The sequence below is a fragment of the Neomonachus schauinslandi genome, chromosome 3 (genome assembly GCF_002201575.2).
Source record: "Neomonachus schauinslandi chromosome 3, ASM220157v2, whole genome shotgun sequence".
Classification (NCBI taxonomy): Eukaryota; Metazoa; Chordata; class Mammalia; order Carnivora; family Phocidae; genus Neomonachus; species Neomonachus schauinslandi.
In genome coordinates this window covers 53,415,911-53,436,065 of record NC_058405.1, presented here as the reverse complement: position 1 = coordinate 53,436,065, position 20,155 = coordinate 53,415,911, and the positions used below count along the sequence as shown (strand labels likewise).

At 36.8% G+C, this 20,155-nt stretch overlaps 1 protein-coding gene across 1 annotated transcript in view; it reads right to left on the bottom strand.

Moving 5' to 3' along the window:
• The window catches only part of DNAJC15 (DnaJ heat shock protein family (Hsp40) member C15), a 76,742-nt gene that overhangs the window by 11,766 nt on the left and 44,821 nt on the right, over nt 1-20,155 (bottom strand). Inside the window, exon 5 of the mRNA XM_021697912.1 lies at nt 15,494-15,564. Coding sequence (XP_021553587.1) covers nt 15,494-15,564 — 71 coding nt within the window. The remainder of the gene's footprint in view (nt 1-15,493; nt 15,565-20,155) is intronic.

Sequence of the window (20,155 nt, the reverse complement as noted above, 5' to 3'; positions counted from 1 at the left end):
GCTACCCTATGACCCAGCAATTGCACTACTGGATATTTACTCCAAAGACACAGATGTAGAGAAAAAAAGGACCATATGCACCCCAATGTTCATAGCAGCAATGTCCACAATAGCCAAACTGTGGAAAGAGCCGAGATGCCCTTCAACAGACGAATGGATAAAGAAGATGTGGTCCATATATAAAATGGAATATTACTCAGCCATCAGAAAGGATGAGTACTCAACTTTTACATCAACATGGATGGGACTGGAGGAGATTATGCTAAGTGAAATAAGTCAAGCAGAGAAAGTCAATTATCATATGGTTTCACTTATTTGTGGAACATAAGGAATAGCATGGAGGACATTAGGAGAAGGAAGGGAAAAATGAAGGCAGGGAATCGGAGGGGGAGACGAACCATGAGAGACTATGGACTCCGAGAAACAAACTGAGGGTTTTAGAGGGGAGGGGGGTGAGGGGATGGGGTAGCCCAGTGATGGGTATTAAGGAGGGCACGTATTGCATGGAGCACTGGATGTTATATGCAAGCAATGAATCATGGAACACTACTACAAAAATTAGTGATGTACTGTATGGTGACTAATGTAACATAATAAAAAAATAAATTAATTAAAAATAAACAAATAAATAAATATATTCTGTTAAACACCTGAGTAAAAAATCCTAACTAACAAAAGAGAAAATAAGCAAATATTCTATAATTAACAAGTGTTTCAAAGTTAGGCAGAATTATTAATAATTACATATAACTAATAATATTAATCGTAATTCTATGATAACTATATCTAACTAAATAAGTAATTGTCACTAATGTGAGTTTTGTAATTAGCATACCAATCTGAGGAATAAGAAGATACAAGTTGCTTTATATCCTTGGGTCTTTCTTAGATATTTTCATGGATTTTTATATATTCTTTAACTTTCATTAAAACTTATGAATATCTACATCCCAAATCTGTAAGACAGAAGTAAAAAGTATTATCATTTGCTGATCTGAAGGGTTCTTAAAGGCCACCCACATTTCTTAAAAGAAAGATGTTAAAATCATGTGGAGGCAGACAGACTGACTTCTGGCATGAGGAGTTCCACTGATCTGCTCCCCACTGGAACTGGTGAAAACTATGTAAACAAAACAAAACAACCAACCACTTAAAGCCTCTGAAAATGGTCTTAAAAGCAAAAATGAAAAAGAAACATCTATTCAAGAAAATCAATGAAAAATTCAGTAAGAAAGGCAGGAAACTGTGGTATTTGAACCAAAACAGCTTCCTCCTCTTCTCCCCCCAGCTCAGCCAGGCAGACTCAGCTGCAGTCAAAAACACAGGGCTCCCTCTCTCCCCAGCTCCTGGACAAAGGGCTTTCTTTCTGGGAGGAGCAGGATCTCCATATTTCTCTTCCTGCCCCAGTTGCCTGATGCTGATGCTAAGTCCTAAGCAAGTGATATAGAAGTTCTACCTTAATTGTGGCTCCCTTAGAATACTGGGCCTCAAGAGCCCTTTTCCCAGTCCATAAGGCAAGGTAGTTCCACACAGGAGAGGCAAGCCAAGAAGACTACTGCTCCATGCATTGCATGCTTAGCTCCTACAGTGGGGGTTTCACTTGGAGAGAAGACTGCCATAGTTTCCACTCTTAAGCCCCAGAGTCCTGGCAGAGATTCTGTGAAGTAAACAGGCCATAAAACAGAGAGCCCCTAATTTCTTTCCAAAGGAACTGACTTCAGTTGCAACAGAACATAGAAGGTGCTCTCAAGGACAGTATAGGGACAGCAGAGTTTCTGAAAAACAATTGGGAGAAGATTCATAAATCTAGTGAATATACAGCTTAGACTGTAGGCCAGTTCACAGGACAGAACCAGGGAACAAACAGCAGAGAGGAGCCCTCCTGGGGTCAGAACAAATATAAAACACTAACCCCAGAAACTATTCCATCAAAGGAGCAACTATTTGATAGCATTAGTTTGTAGAGAAATATATAAATTTCTCATATCTCAGGACATTGTTGAGAACGACTGAGTAACTGGTCAGGAATTAGGGGTGCTTACAGTTTGGTGTGATCAAGAAAAGAGAGGAAGAATGCCCTACCATTACCACTGTCATCCCATGGTGAATGATGGCATACCCAAAGCTATGCCTCCTTGGGGAGCAGTGTAAGAAGCTGAACATTGCGGGGTGGGGGTGTTGACTTCACTAAAGTTATACAGACAGTTCCTAAACAAATAAAAATAATAAGCCCTCCCTGGGGTGGACAAGTACCCAGAGCTGCTACAACACATAATCTAAAATGTTCAGCTTCCAACAAAATACTGCAAGGCATGCAAAGAAACAGGAAAGTACGACAGTATGACTGATTCATCCATAATGAAAAAAGCAGCAACAGAAACTACCTGTGACGGTGATCAGATGTTGCATTTATGGGAAAATATTCCAAAGTAGCCATTATACAACTACAGAACAAAATTTAAAAATCACTAGAGGTGCTCAAGAGTAGATCTGAACTGGCATAAGAAAGAATTAGTGAACTTGAAGATAGAGCAATTGAGATTATGCAAGCCAAAGATCTAAAAGAAAAAATAAGAAAAAAGAACAGAGCCTCAGAGAAATGTGGGACATCATTAAACTCACAAATATAACTGTAATGGGAGTACCAGAAGAAGAGGAAAGAAAATGAAAAAAACCTTTGAAGAAATAATAGTTAAAAACTTCCAGTTTATTGAAAAACAAAAACCTACACATCTAATGAGCTCAACACACCCCAAGCAGGATAAATAAAAAGATCTAAAAACAGATGAATCATAGTAAAAATGCAAAAAGTCAAAGACAAGGAGAAAATGTAGAAAGTAGTGTTAAATTAATTTAAAAAAGGAGGCCATTAGACTGAAGTGGCTTTAATGCTTTAGTAGCCTATATAACCAAATCAAAACCTAAGGCTGTAAATATCTTAACATTAAGAAATTGAAACCTGGGGTGCCTGGGTGGCTCAGTTGTTAAGCATCTGCCTTTGGCTCAGGTCGTGGTCCCGGGGTCCTGGGATCGAGCCCCGCATCGGGCTTCCTGCTCAGCAGGAAGCCTGCTTCTCCCTCTCCCACTCCCCGTGCTTGTGTTCCCTCTCTCACTGGGTCTCTCTCTGTTAAATAAATAAATAAAATCTTCAAAAAAAAAAAAAAAAAAAGAAAGAAAGAAATTGAAACCTGAGGACAACTAATCATAGTCAATGAGGCTTTTCCAAATAAAGCAAATGCTTAAGCTGTAGCCACTCAAATTTCTTTGTTTGGCTTCTGCCTCTTCTCTACAAAAATATTTCCCCTAGCTCCTGTCAGTGGAGTGCTCTTAACCAATTTCAGTTTGGCGATACCCAATTCAAATAGATTTTTTGCTCAAATAAACTCTTAAAAAAATTTTTTTTAAAGATTTTATTTATTTGAGACAGAGAGAGACAACGCACAAGAGGCGGGGTAGGGCAGAGGGAGAGGGTGAAGCAGACTCCCCACTGAGCAGGGAGTCTGACTCAGGGCTCGATCCCAGGACCCTGGGATCATGACCTGAGCTGAAGGCAGATGTTTAACCGACTGAGTCACCCAGGTCCCCCAAAGTCTTAAAATTTTTAATATGCCTCAGTTTATCTTTTAAAAGTAGCAAGAAAAAAAAAAATGTGTCACTTGTAACAAGACCCTCCAATAAGATTAATAGTTGACTTGGCAGAAACAAGGGAGGCCAGAAGGCAGTGGGATAATGTAATCAAAATCCTCAAAGAAAAATGGTAGACCAAGAATACTGATTTCAGCAAAGCCTTCCTTCAGAAATGAGGGCAATACAAACACTATCCCAGATAAACAAAACTGAAAGAATTTGTGGTTAGCAGACCCACTTTAGGAGAAATACTAAAGGAGGTTCTTTAGGCTAAAAGCAAATGATCACAGATGGTAATCAGAATGCATACACACAAAGAGCACCGGTAAAGATAACTGTAATTACAAAAGACAATATAAACACATATTTTTCTTTTTTCTCTTAATTGATTAGAAAGGCAATTATATAAAATAATATGTACAGAATTATTGCTGGACCTAAAACATTTAGAAATATATGCGTAATATATTTGCTAATAACAGTACAAAGGAGGTGTGTGGGAACAAAGCTGTAATGGACTAAGGAAATAACAGCAAATGGTAAAGTAATAATTCTAACAATGTACTGTTGGGTTTATAACATTAGTAGATATAATATGTATAACAATACCACAAAAAGGGTGAAATGGGAATAGAGCTATATAAGACTGTTTCTATGTATTACTGGAATCTAGTATAAATATGAAGCTGAGTCTGATAAATGAAGATATATATGATAAATACTAGAGCAATCACTTTTTTAAAAGATTTTTATTTATTTATTTATTTATTTATTTGAAAGAGAGAGAAAGTGCATGAGAGAGCACAAGCAGGGGTGGGGGGCAGAGGGAGAGGGAGAAGCAGACTCCCTACTGAGCAGGGAACCCAAGGCGGGGCTCAATCCCAGGACCCTGGGATCATGACCTTTACCAAAGGCAGACATTTAACCAACTGAGACACTCAGGCACCCTAATCACTTTTAAAAAAACCTCAGGGGCGCCTGGGTGGCTCAGTCGTTAAGCTTCTGCCTTAGGCTCAGGTCATGATCCCAGGGTCCTGGGATCGAGTCCCGCATCGGGCTCCCTGCTCCGCGGGGAGCCTGCTTCTCCTTCTCCCACTCCCCCTGCTAGTGTTCCCTCTCTCACTGTGTCTCTCTCTGTCAAATAAATGAATAAAATCTTTAAAAAAAAAACCTCAAAAACCATGAAAAACTAATTAATGAAATTAAAAAGCTACTTAGAAATATTCACTCAATGTAAAAGAAAGTAGTAAAGAAGGATTAATAGAGTAAAAAAGACATGAGACATAGAAAACAAAAAGCAAATCAGATAGAAATACAACAGAAACATAGAGTTGGAAGAGTCTTAAAGGGTTCTACCTAATTACCCAATAAATGAACACTTCCTATGACATCCCTAACAAATTGTCCTCCAGCAGTTCTCAATCTCAAGTTACCTTCACTGCTCTGCCTGAACATCACTTCTTCCACTGAGGCAGCTGCAGTGCCTAGAACAGGGCCTAGCTCCCAGAAGGTACTCCGTAATTACTAGCTGACTGATAACTTGTGAAGGGGAACTAAGATAACTCCATCTATAAGAAGAGTCTTCCACATAGAGCTCCAATATTCAAACTGCTCATGGTTTTTTCTCAGTAAATATACTTCTGCCCTCACAAAGGCATAGAAGACGGACTTCACATATATGTGCAACATTCTAAATATTATATATTGCATAGAAGCCCTCTAAATTTCTCATTATAGCAAGGTTTCTTGTTCTTTACTGCTTTGGCCAAAAACCTAAGTCATTCTTCCTCACTTTTTTCTTACCCCCAATCCACCAACTTGTTGGCTTCACTTTCAAAATATATCCTTGAGCAGACCACTCTTTACCTCTTTCATTACAAAAACCCCAGTCTAAACCAGTATCATTCTTTCTTGGGTTACAATATTCTCTACTAACTTCCTTGCTTCCACTCTTGACTCCCTATTTTCTCCATACCTGCCAAAGTAGTCTAATTATTATAAATCAAGTAACACCATTCCTAGCACACTTGAAAATAAAAGCCAAAATTCTTAGTATAGCTTGCAAGCTACTCCATCATTTGGCCCTGGGTGTCCTATCCAATCATACTTCCTATCATTCTTCCCTTTGCTCATTATACTCTCGCCAATCTCCTTATAATCCCATAAACATATAGTATACTCTTTTTTCAAGACCTTTGTACTTGATGTTCTTTCTGCCTGAAATACTCTTTCTTCAGATTTTTGTATAACTTACTCCCTCAGGTCTCTGCTCAAATATTATCTCATTACAGAGAATTTCTAAGATGCTATAAGTAATACTGCAGTTACAGGAGGCAGTTGCCTCTCTCCAAACTGCCAATCTCTATTCCCCCTACTTTATTTTTCTTGAAAGCACTTACCATCATGGGACATTTTCTGTATTAGCCTTTTCTGCATAACAAACCACGCCAAAACTTAGTGGCTAAAAACAATGGTTTCTTTATTCTTGCTATTATATAGATTAAGCTGGGTGGTTCTTCTGAGTTGGGTCAGGTCCGCTAGGGCTGGATGGTCCACGATGGCCCCACTGGGACCTTGGCTGGAACAGCTAGGCCACTCTCTCTCTCTTAGTCTTTCATCCTTGAGGAGGTGAGCCTGGTTTTCTTCATATGGTGGTCTCCAGGTTCTAAGGGGTAACAGCTGAAGCTGCAATACTTCTTCAGCTCAGAATTTACACTTGTACTTCTACTATACCCTATTGGTCAAATCAAGTCACAAGGCTGGCCTAAATATAAAGGGTAAGGAAAAAGACCATCTCTTGATGTAAGGTGCTGTAAAGAATTTGTAGACAATTTTAAATTACCAAATTACCTATCTACTGTCTCTCCCAGAGGAATATAAGAACTGTGAAGGCAAGACTGGCTCTCTTGTTCAGTGTCTAGTATACTGTCTGGCTTGCATTAGATACTCAACAAATGTGTGTTGAATGAATGAATGACCATTCATATGACATTGCTTCCAGTTCTTTACCATCCTGTTTGCTTTCCTCTGAATACTTAGTTTGTCAGTATCCTTCAAAATTTGGGCTTTAGAAAGGGATACAAAATTTTACACAAGGTCTAACTGCCTAGGCTCAGTATAGCTGGAAAATAAATATCAGGTGAATGAATGAGTAAGTACAGAAGACTGTAGTCACATTCAGCCTTATAACACTGATACTGTGTGTCCTTTAAGGCAGCTTAAGAACCCCCTGACATATTTTTTAGTGGCTTTTACATTGTTCAATCTTATAGGCTTTGAGATCAAACATACCCCCATGGCTCCTTTACATCTGAAACACTGCCAAGTCTCTGTCCTGTATTTACACAATTGATTTAGGGGACCCAAAAGAACATTACCTCTATCCCTGTTGAATTTAAATTTAATCTCTTCTAAATCATTGATCTCTCTAGCTGATCATTTCCACTGACAAAAAAACTTGCTCAAAACTGCTCAATAAGCTTCCAAAAAGTATATTTTAAAAGTAAAAAACAAAGAAAACGAAATTCTTTCCCTTAATGCCACATCCCTGTCTTCCAGCTACTACTCCATTTCTCTCCTCCTCTTCCTTACAAAATTTCTAAAGAAAGTTGTAAGCTAACTCAACTTCCTCATCTTCCTTTCACTCCTCAACCCACCACCAATTAAACTGTTTTTTAAGGTCGTCAAAGTCTTCCAAAGTTGTAAAAATACTATGGATCCTCTTCTCTATCCTCATCTTAATTGTTCTCACAGCAATATTCAGCACAGCTGATCACTAGTTTCCTGAAATATATTCCTCTTTTTAGCTTCTATGTCACCATTCTCTCCACTCTACTCATTTTTTTAAATTGTTTTGGTAAATGCAAATTTTTATAAAGATTATGCTATTTATATTAAAATGCACTAAGTTTAATATTTTATAATGAATTAATATATATCTTTATATATAGATATAAATATAAAAAAGATAAAAAATAGATCTATTTCATATATATATAAATATATATATATCTTTAAAACTTTCTCAGTTTTACTCATACAAAGACTTTTTGGATCTGAGACCAAAAGTTTGAAAACTGTTGCTTTCATATAAAACATATGGCATTCAAGAAAAAAATTACTTTGCACCCCAAAGAAGACCTGAAAACCAAAAGGGGGAAATACAACAGAAAAAGAAACAGAGGTGAACTGGACACTGGAAGGATTAGCACAAGGATCTTAAAATAACTTTGAGTCATATATTTAAGAAAATAAAGATGGAGAAGGTAAATAAAGACACAGAGAATTTCAAAGTGATTGGGATTCCATCAAAAAACAATTGGAAATTAAAAAAAATTAAACTAAGGGCGCCTAGGTGGCTCAGTCAGTTAAGCGGCTGCCTTCGGCTCAGGTCATGATCCCAGGGTCCTGGGATCGAGTCCTGCATCAGGCTCCCTGCTCAGCGGGGAGCCTGCTTCTCCCTCTCCCTGCCTCTCCACCTACTTGTGCTCTCTATCTCTCTGTCAAATAAATAAATAAAATCTTAAAAATAAATAAATAATTAATTAATTAAACTAAGAAAAGGCTTAAAAAGCAAATTAGACAGGGCAGAGTAACAATAAACTGGAAGAAATTATTAACAAATATCTACAAAAAAGGAGGGAAATATAGAAGAGAGTATAAAAGACAAATGAGAGTGAAAAAAGTGGGAGCCAAAAATGCACATAATTGGAATTTCAGAAGAAAAGGAGAGAATAAAGAGAAGAGGCAATATTGTAAAATCTTCTAAAACTAATGAAAGATTTTATCCCACAGATCCAAGAATTTCTACAAACCACGAGCAGGATATATGCACAGAAACCTATACCAACTCACATCATAGTAGAATTGCTGAAAATCAAAGATGGAAAAATCTTAAAAGCATTCTATGGTCCTAACATTATCTGAGGAGTGACTGCAGCAATATTTTACTTTAAACTATAATAAGTCAAGTAGGTATGTTGTATTCTTTGGGTAATCACTTGAAAAACAGGTTTTTATTTTTATGTGTATCTATGAGGTCACTAAAGAAAAAGACATTTGAATGAGCCAAAAGAAGTAAAAAAGAAGGAACATAAAATAGGTGAGTCAAACAGAAAACAAACAGTAACATGGTATAAATATATTCAAATATCATTAAGTACATTAAAAGTAAAAGAACTAAACAGTTGTATTAAAAGTCAAAAACCATCAGACTTCATTAAAAAAATAAAACCCAGGGGCACCTGGATGGCTCAGTCAGTTGAGCAACTGATTCTTGGTCAAACTGCAGCACAATCAATCGAGCAACTGCTCCTGAGCAGGGCCCAATAAGCAACAGAACTGGCGAGAACCCCCTTTCCTCCCCTGGGAGTCTGCAGGGTTTGGAGGCTCGAAACAGGGTCATGTGCCTAAGATAGAAACGCTCAGTCACAGGCCGGGTGAGCATGGAGTGCCACCAGAGACGAGGGAGGCAGGAGTCATTGACTGCTTTTCTCTGAGGGCTCACTGAGGAGTGGCAACCTGAGCTCTCAGCTCCAGGGTGGAGACCGGGAGGCCGCCATTTTCATTCTCATCCTCTAAAGCTGCTCAGAAAGCCTTCAGGGAACAAAAGCCAAATAGAGCAAATAGGAGATTACTTAGCCTGGCCTCCTGGCAAGGGTGGTACAATTCTGTCTGGGGCAAACACACTTGAGAATCACTGCAACAGGCTCCTCCCCCCAAAGATCAGCAAGAACATCCATCCAATACCAAGTTTACTGATCAATGAGAATTGCAAAACTCAAGCACTAGGGGAATACAACACATAAAATCCATGGCTTTCCCCCCATGATTCTTTAATCTATCAACTTTAATTTTTTTTTAAATTTTTTTCTTTCCCTTTTCAACCAATTTATTTTATCAACTCCTTTTCTAAGTCTTCTTTAACTTCCATTTTTACAGTTACACTCTATCCCTTCACTGTATTTAATCTTATTTTTGTGTGTATATATATAATATATATGTGTCAGTTTTTCTTTTTTTACCTTTTTGGGATGCAGTTTATTCTAACAGACCAAAATATATCCAAAATCTAGTGTATGGCCCTATTCTATTCACCTGTCTGATCATATTCTCTTTTTTGTTGTTTTTGTGGAGTTTTTTCCTCCTTTTTTTTGTTTTGTTAAAGCCTTTTTAATTTTTCACCTTTAGGGACACCTGGGTGGCTCAGTCAGTTAAGTGTTCACCTTCGGTTCAGGTCATGATCACAGAGTCCCAGGATCAAGTCCCGCATTGGGCTCTCTGCTCAGCAGGGAGCCGGCTTCTCCCTCTGCCTGCCACTCCCCCTGCTTGTGCTCTTTCTCTCTCTCTCTCTGACAAATAAATACATAAAATCTTTTTAAAAAAATTTCATCTTTATAGTTCCATTCTATCCTTTTGATATATTTAATCTTTGTATATATAAATTTTTCTTTCTTTACAATTTTGAGAGTAGTTTCTTCTAACAAACTGACCAAAATACACTCAGGAGATAGTGTATTGCTCTGTTCTGTTCAGATGTATATTTATAGTCCTTCCTTTGTTGTTGTTGAGGTTTTTTTTCTCTTTTGTTTTTTCTTATCTTTTAATTTCCATTTTTACAGTTACATTCTATCCTTTCCTTGTATTTAATTTTACTTTTGTACATATATAAATTTTTCTTTCTTTACAATTTTGGGATCTAATTTTCTAAAAAACAGACCAAACTACACAAAGAATCCAGCATACTCCTCTATTCTGCTCACCTGTCTGATTATATTCTCTTTTTCTCCTCCCCCCCCCAACCCCCCCGTTTTTCAGTCTCTTCTGATTTGTTTTGTGTATATTTCTCTGGGGTCGTTGTTGCTATTTTAGTATTTTGTTCTTTTGTTCATCTGTTCTTCTCTGGACAGAATGATGACAAGATGGAAAAACTCACCTCAAAAAAGAGAACAAGAGGCAGTACTGACTGCCAGGGGCCTGATCAGTATGGACATAAGTAAGATGTCAGAACGATTATAAAGATGAGCTGGGCTTGAAAAATAGCATAGAAGACACTAGAGAATCCCTTTCTGGAGAAATAAAAGAACTAAAATCTAACCAAGTTGAAATCAAAAAGGCTATTACTGAGATGCAATCAAAAATGGAGACTCTAACTGCTAGGATAAATTAGGCAGAAAAGGGATTAGTGATATAGAAGACCAAATGATGGAGAATAAAAAAGCTGAGAAAAAGAGGGATAAACAACTACTGCATCACAAGGGGAGAATTCAAGAGATAAGAGAAACAATATGAGAATAACTGAGATCCCAGAAGAAGAGGAAAGGAGGAGCAGAAGGTATATTGGAGAAAATTAACAGAGAATTTCCCTAATCTGATCATCATTATAATGATCTGATGATCATTATGTATTAGTTATCAATCCCAATTCTATTTTACCTGTACATTTTATTTGTATGCCTTCGTTTTATCCATTTGCTTATTCATTCACTCATGAAAAAAAATTAAGAGTTTAAACGTCAGCCATAGAGATTATAAAGACCATGTTCTTTACCTTTTAAAGATCACACCATTTATCAAGGAAAATCAATGTGGATAAAACTAAATTATACTTTTACCAAAAAAGTTATTAACTCAAATACAAAGCCTTAAATCTAATTAAAATGTTGAAATAAGGGGAAGAAAAGATGAGACCTTTGAAACAAGTAATAGTGTAGTTACATCTATCAAAAAAGGAAATCAACCTAATTAGGCATAACTTTTTCTTAGTGAATTCATTTTGGCTCTCGGTGGTCACGTCTTTCTTTTTGTAAATGTTTACAATACATCTTTTAAGTGTAATATATCATAATAAATTGTAATATATTATTACCAGGACAATGCAGCTTCTTTTACAATGAGAGCAATTAGGGAAAATCCATTCAATGGTATACTTTGGTTTGTTTTTAGTCCCAATATTTTTTATTTAAATACTATTTTTTAAAGATTTTATGTATTTATTTGAGAGACAGAGAGCAAGAACATAAGCAGGGGGGAGAGAGAAGCAGACTCCCCACTGGGCAGGGAGCCCAATGTGGGACTTGATCCCAGGACCCCTGGGATCATGACCTGAGCCAAAGGCAGATGCTTAACTGACTGAGCCACCCAGGCGCCCTACTTAAATACTATTAAAAAAGAGTGAGAGTACTGAATGTTTATCGAAAGGGGGCATAAACGAAAAAAGAATGAGAATCTCTGCTGCAGGCAGGCAGATTTCAGTTAAATATAAGGAAGAACTTTCTAGTAGTTAGAGCTGCCTACAAGTGGGCTTCTTGTCAAGCAGGAAGCTCTCCATCAGTAAAAAAATCTTTAAGGAGAGCTAACAGGACATTTTCCCCAGGATAGAGCAGAAACAGTCTTGATTTAGCAGGCAGCATTGATCAGATCAGTGTCTTCACTACGGTGAAGAAGCACTTCTTAAAAAATTTCCAGCTCGTAGTGGACCAATACATTTACAAATTACAAAAGTAATTTTGTAATCACACATTTGGATGTTACCACAATGTCAAACTGCTCTAAGGGTTTCTAAATGCTTACTTTTGATTTCTGTTCTTAATTCACTGCATACAGGTAACAAACTGGCCCACATGAACAAGCAAACTATACTTTTGAGTAGCACTGAATTAGAGAGTTTTTAAGAGATTGCTGAGGTTCTATAGCTTTTCAAATTTACCTAGTCTGTCTTCCTTTTTATATTCATTAAGCATAATATCAACTGCTTATTTCCTAACAACTAACCTCTCTTCAGCAATTTAAAAAAGCATAATCTAAAAGATATTAATCTGAAAGCATTAGATCAACTGAGATTTTATCTCACTAAATTGAATAGCAAACTTTACTTTTTACCAAAACACATCCGAATGCTCATTTAAAACTGGTTACAAAAAATTTATTTTCAGTCATCCCCACACCTAATTTTTTCGTGTCACTTTCTTCGCACAAGTTGATAATGAAATGTGTGACAAATTATAGTTGATCACACATTTGAAGTTCCAACTTTGTTTTACTGGCTGGCAGCAAAACCAGCAGAAATGTGACTTGGGGATGAAGTGGGGGTATATTCATGAATTTCAGAAGCATGGAGTAGAGGATTTAAGTTTTTGCAACTACCTATATAACACTCAGTCAGTGCTGACCTGGCCAAAGCAAATATGATAAGGAATTAGAAAAAGAGGAAACAAAACTGGGGCGCCTGGGTGGCTCAGTCGTTAAGCGTCTGCCTTTGGCTCGGATCATGATCTCAGAGTCCTGGGATCGAGCCCCGCATCAGGCTCCCTGCTCCCCCACTCCCCCTGCTTGTGTTCTCTCTCTGGCTGTGTCTCTCTCTGTCAAAATAAGTAAAATACTAAAAAAAAAAAAGAAGAAGAAGAAGAAGAGACAAAATTAAGAGTTCCCCATTCTCATATTTCCCCAAATACTTCTAGCTTTCTCTCTCCGAAAACAATGAGACATTTTTGTTGAAAATCTGTTACCTTCCTCTCATTAAAAAGAAAACAATACGACCTTCCTTCTCCAGAGACCATTTCAGGATTTATGAGTTATCATCTCCCAACTCCATCATCCATGAATACTTTCCCTCCAGTGATGGCAATATTCCTTAATTCACCCTACTTTTATTAGAGCAGGAGTTCTTTTTTTTTTTTTTTAAGATTTTATTTATTTATTTGAGAGAGAGAGAATGAGAGAGAGCACATGAGAGGGGGGAGGGTCAGAGGGAGAAGCAGACTCCCTGCCGAGCAGGGAGCCCGATGTGGGACTCGATCCAGGGACTCCAGGATCATGACCTGAGCCGAAGGCAGTCGCTTAACCAACTGAGCCACCCAGGCGCCCTAGAGCAGGAGTTCTTAACTGTGAGCATACACATGGGTGTTGGGAAATCTATGAACTCTCTGAAACTCCAAATGTTTTTAAAATTGTGGGTGAATGAGCAATTATATGAACAAAATGTCCACAGCTGTCAATACATTCTTAGAGGGTACAATAATCCAAAATGATTAAAAGCATCTTTCTTGAGTGAAAAATGTGATCTGAATAGAAATAGAGGGTACAGGTTCTTCATTAATTGAATAGGCATATAAAGATATTGTATCACTTAACAAAAAGGACTTTAGAAATAAATCCCCTCAGGGGTGCCTGGGTGGCTCAGACAGTTAAGCGTCTGCCTTCGGCTTGGGTCATGATCCCACGGTCCTGGGATCGAGCCCCACGTTGGGCTCCCTGCTGAGCAGGGAGCCTGCTTCTCACTCTCCCTCTGCCTGCTGCTTCCCCTACTTGTACACTCTCTCTCTGTGTCAAAAATAAAAATAAAATCTTAAAAAAAAAGAAAGAAAGAAATCCCTTCATTTTATAGAAGATAAAATTGACATTTTGAGAGGTAAAGGGAGTGTTCAAGGTCATACTGCTAGTTAGAAGGCAGAAGCTAGAGAAAAACACCAGCCTCCGGCTGCCAGGTCCATTCCCTCACATCCTGCTACCTACGTGGGGCCAGACAGGATATCAGTAAGCATACTACAAGCAGTCAACAATCCCACCTCTGATAAATATATGACCTCGGAGTAAATCAAGTAATTCTGTAAACACTACTGGCTCACAGGAAATACATTTTCTTTTTTTACTAAATGTATCTAAAAATACATGTTCTCTTAGATACATTTTAGAACTTGCTTCCTTGCCAGTAGGCACAATCAACAACTTGTCAATCATCTGAAAGACATGAGTGCCTGATCCTACTGCAATCAATCAGAGAAGGGCATACACTTGACCTGGAAGGGACAAAGGATGTTTAGTAGGAGACAGAGGGCTTCAAGGAGGCACTTTAAACACATTTCTTTCTGAGTCAATTACTCTGAAAGCCCACAATGCGAAGTAAATTAGTTGAGTGGATCTTTTAGTAACTGTTGAAGCTATTTAGAAATTTTAAGCAAAATCTCTTTTCAAAGTTTATTCTCTTATTTATTCATACTAAAGAAGAGCAAATAAAAAAGCCAAAGATGATGTTTAGTGAAAAGAATTTTTATAGTACATAATTAAGTGAGGAAACTAAAAAAGAATGCCCTACTTTGGTGTCAGTTAGGATGTGCAGAAATCCAAAATTTGTTTTTAATTTTTTTCAAAAAAATTGGAAAACTGGAAGTCTGTAAATAAGAATCCAAAAAACCCTTCATTTTCCTCCCCCACTGCACCCTTGACTTTTGAAATACAGTGCAACTTTCTACCATCTGTTATTTTAGAGAAGAAACAGTAATGAACATATGGGCTTTCTCTCTCAAGCAGCTGTAGTGTAGTTAAAGTAATAATAATTGTCTTTCTGTAAGATAAATTTACATTAATAACCTTAAGGTTATTAAGTTAAAGACAAATGGCTCAGCCTCAGAGCCTTCCAGAATAAAATTAGGAAATTCAGAATTATCTATGACATAGTACAGAGATTTAGAAGATACCCTCTAAATCTTATGCTTTTATGTTTAAGGTTAAACAAACATAATTCATGACGCCCATATCAATTCACACAGAGTCCACAACTCATGTTTTCTCTTTCCCAGTCAAAATGCTAGGAGCCTCAAACAGGGGCTAGGTATGCATATATAAAAATCAGTAAGTTCCTGAAAGCTGATAATATGAATCCACCACCTCTGTGGGTTACTGAACTCCAATCCAAAAGCTTATTTATTTGTAAGAAAAATCACAATACATGTGGCACATAAACTTCTATTTCAACAATATATATATAAATATCACTTACATATATCACTTACAATGAGTTTAAGTAAACTGAAAGGAATTCAGAGCAGATTCAGATCCACATATTATGAAAAATAGGAATTTTACCTACCTTTATCTGGGTGATTCAAAATCATGATTCTCCTATGAGCTGTTCTAATCTTGGCCTTGCCAGCAGATGGGCTGTAAAAAGAAATTAAAATGCTTATAATAAATAGTGTTGAATGCAGATTATAAATTGACAGTTTATATGGGTTTCAAGGAATTAAAAACTAATGAAAATTTCACCATCTTGTGGATAAATATGAAATTACAGCTTGTCACTGAAGTCTACTAACCATCAAAATAAACTGTTGATTCAATATTGCATGTATTTTTCTTCCTTTGTAATGCCAGTCTCTATTTTCAATCAATTTAAAAAATAAAACACAATAGGGGCGCCTGGGTGGTTAAGCAACCCACTCTTGGTTTCAGCTCAGGTTGTGATCTCAGGGTGGTGAGATCAAGCCCCGAGTTGGTCTCCAGGCTCATCATGAAATCTGCTTGAGATTCTCTCTCCCTCTCCCTCTGGCCCTCCCGTTCATGCTCTCTCTCTTTAAAATAAATACATCTTTAAAAAATAAATGAATAAAATAAAACACAACATACAGGGTCGGAGAGTCATAGTCTATAGACTATACTGAGTTTGAAAACATATGCCTCAAGTTATTTGGGGGGAAGGCAGTTTACATAATGTAACAGACAGGTATCTGGACTCCAGAGCTACTAGACTGCCAGATTTCATTTCCATTGCTACTTCGGATGGGGTAAACTCAGTCAAAATTTTTAACCTCTCTGTACTTCAGTTTCCTCATTGTAAAACAGGGCTAAGAACAACATATTCCTCATAGAGCGACTGTAGGGATTAAATTAGTTAAAGCCAACAAAGTGCTAGAACAGTGCCTGGCATGTAGCAAGTGCTTCAAAATAGTTAGCTTTCATTATTATTATTATGTTTCAACAGAGCATCTCAAAACTCTTCATAGCTCATAATTTATTTAACTTGTGAGAAACCTATGGGAAAAGTTGTAACAAAAATTGAGAAAGTGAAATGAACTTAAAATTATTTCAATAAAAACTAATTTATCCAGTATTGGAAAAGTTTCTGACTAGCACATTTTCCAAGCAAGGAAACAAAATTAACAGTTAACAACAACAAAATTCTGGTATTGCTAATTAATAGCTATACTATCTTATCTAAGTTATTTAACTTTTCTGGGTCTCAAATTGGGATAATGGCAGCTGACTTAAAGTACAGAGTGGTTGTTGTAAAGCTCAAAGTAATTTAATTTGTATGGATGAACCACACTGTACTGGATAAAAGCAGGTACTTTTAGAGATATTCAAACATAGGTTCAACATCCTGATTCCACCATTCATTAGCTGCAAAACTCTGTCTTGCTCACTTAAACTCTCTGAGTGAAAATTCTCTCCTAAGTAAAATGGACATACTAAACTACCTCCCACAGGGCGCCTGGGTGGCTCAGTCGTTAAGCATCTGCCTTCGGCTCAGGTCATGATCCCAGGGTCCTGGGATCAAGCCCCGCATCAGACTCCCTGCTCCGCGGGAAGCCTGCTTCTCCCTCTCCCACTCCCCCTGCTTATGTTCCCTCTCTCGCTGTGTCTCTCTCTGTCAAATAAATAAATAAATAAAATTAAAAAAAAATAAATAAATAAACTACCTCCCAGGATTATTTTAAGAATAAATTAGATAATGCAAGTAAAAGGATCAGCATAACCTAGCATAGAGTTAGTGTTCAAAAATAACTAGCCTTTAGTTATTATTATAAAGATAAAGTATGCTTATGAAAATATATTACATATTTCCCACTTTTAAAAATGTAGTATAAGTAACCTAATTTGTTTCTTGAATGACTCAAAAGTATTAACCTGAGTATAAATTAAGTGCAAAGAAATTCTTAAGATCTGCAGATATTTTTGTTCACCCTTGTCTTTTTTTTTTTTTAAAGATTTTATTTATTTGACAGAGAGAGATACAGCGAGAGAGGGAACACAAGCAGGGGGAGTGGGAGAGGGAGAAGCAGGCTTCCCGCGGAGCGGGGAGCCCGATGCGGGGCTCGATCCCAGGACCCTGGGACCATGACCTGAGCCGAAGGCAGACGCTTAACGACTGAGCCACCCAAGCGCCCCTGTTCACCCTTGTCTTAAAAGAGTCCTCGAATGCTTTCCATTTAAGTTCTTCTGTCTGTTTTTGCACTGCCTCCCTTGATATCAGCTGTGAACCCTTGATTCTGCCATTGTTCCAGTCTAGCTATTCCTTGACAGTTACTTATACTTCTAATCTTTTGAGGTTAAGTAACAGATCACCAAGCATGTTAAAACACACTATCAACTGCTGAATATAAAATATTCTTCTATGAATAAAAAAATGTCTTGAGTCAAAGACAAAATCAAAAGAGAAAAAAAACATCTTGAGACAAATGCAAATGAAAATGGAAATATAACAACAAATTTATGGGATGCAGCAAAAGCAGTTCTAAGATGGAAGTTTACAGTCAGTTTATAGTAATAAATGCCTAATATTAAGAAAAAAGAAAGAGCTCAAATAAACAACTTTACTTATGCCTCAGGGAAGTAGAAAAAAGAAGGATAAACAAAGTTAGTTGAAGGAAGGAAATAACAAAGATCCAGAGTAAAAATAAATGAAACAAAGATTAAAAAGACAATAAAAAGTTGTCTTTTATTGTCTTAATGAAATGAAGGGCTGTGTTTTTGAAAAGATAAACAAAATAGGCAAACCATTAGCTAGACTCTCAAGAAAAAAGCAGAGAGAACTCAGATAAAATCAGAAATGAAAGAGAAGACATTACAACTGATACCACAAAAATACAAAGGATCATAACTATTATCAACCATTATACACCAACAAAATGGACAATGTAGAAGAGATAAATCCTACAAACATATAAACTACCAAGACTGAATGAGGAAGAAATAGAAAATCTGAACAGACCAATTATTAACAATGGATTGAATCACTAATCAAAAACCTCCCAACAGAGAAAACCCCAGGACGAGACACCTTCACTGAAATCTACCAAACATCTAAAGAATACCAATTCTCCTCAAACTTTTCCAAAAAATAGAAGAGGAAACGCCTTCCAAACTCATTTTATGAGGCAAGCATTATCCTGATACCACAAGCAGACAAGGACACTAGAAGGAAAGAAAATTACAGGCCAATATGCCCGATGAACATTGATGCCAAACTCATCAGCAAAATATAAGCAAACCAAATTCAACAAAACATTAAAAGGATCATACATCATGAACAAGTAGGATTTATTCCAGGCATGAAAGGATGGTGCAATATCCACAGATCAATCAATGTGAAACACCATAAATGTGAAACAAAATAAAGGATAAAAATCATGACATTTCCAAAGATGTAGAAAAACATTTGACAAAATTCAACACCCATTCATGACAAAAACTCTCAACAAAGTTAGTACAGAGGGAATATACCTCAACATGATAAAGGCCATATGACAAATGCAGAGCAACTATCATACTCAATGGTGAAAAGCTCAGAGTTTTTCCTCTGAGATTAGATACAACACAAGGTTGTCTGCTCTCACCACTTTTATCCAACATAGTACTGGAAGTCATGGCCAGAGGAATTAGGCAAGAAGAAGAAATGAAGAGCATCCAAATCGGAAACAAAGAAGTAAAACTGCAGATGACATGATATTACATAAAGAAAACCCTGATACTGTTAGAACTAACCAATCAATTAGGTAAAGTTGGAGGATACAAAATCAATATACAAAAATCTGTTGCCCCTCTATACACTAAAAACAAACTATCAGAAAGAGAAAGTAAGAAAATCCCATTTACAATTGCATCAAAAAGAATAAAATACCTAGAAATAAATTTAACCAAGGAGGTTAAAGACCTATACACTGAAAACTATAAGACATTGGTGAAAGAAATTAAAAACACCAATAAATAGAAGGATATCCCACACTCACGGATTGGAAGAATTCATTTTGTTAAAATGTCCAGACTATTCAAAGCAATCTACAGATACAATGAAATCCCTATCAAAATTCCTAAGGCATTTTTCACAAAAGTGGAACAATCCTAAAATTTGTATGGAACCACAAAGACTCCAAATAGCCAAAGCAATCTTGGGAAAGAACAAAGGTGGAGGCATCACACTTCCTAAATTCAAACTATATTACAGACCTATAATAATCAAAACAGTATGGTATTAGGTTAAAAACAGACACATACATCAATGGAACAGAATAGAGAACCCAGAAATAAACCCATGTATATATGGTCAATTAACTTATGACAAAGGAGCCAAAAACAGAAAACAAATAAACGATAGTTTCCTCAATAAATGGTATTGGGAAATCTGGACAGCCACATGCAAAGGAATGAAACCGGACCCTTATCGCACCACACATGAAAATCAACTCAAAATGGATTAAAGCCTGAACTAAAGACCTGAAACCATAAAGCTCCTAGAAGGAAATACAGGGGGTAAGCTCCTTGACATCAGTCTTTGCAGTAATTTTTAAAATTTGAAATCAAAAGCAAAGGCAACAAAACAAAATTAAACAAGTGGGACTACATCAAACTTTAAAAAGTTTCTACACAGTAAGGAAAACCATCAACAAGATGAAAGAAGTCACCTATGGAATAGGGAGAAAATATTTGTGAATCATGTATCTAGTAGGAGGTTATTTCCAAAATAAAGAACTCA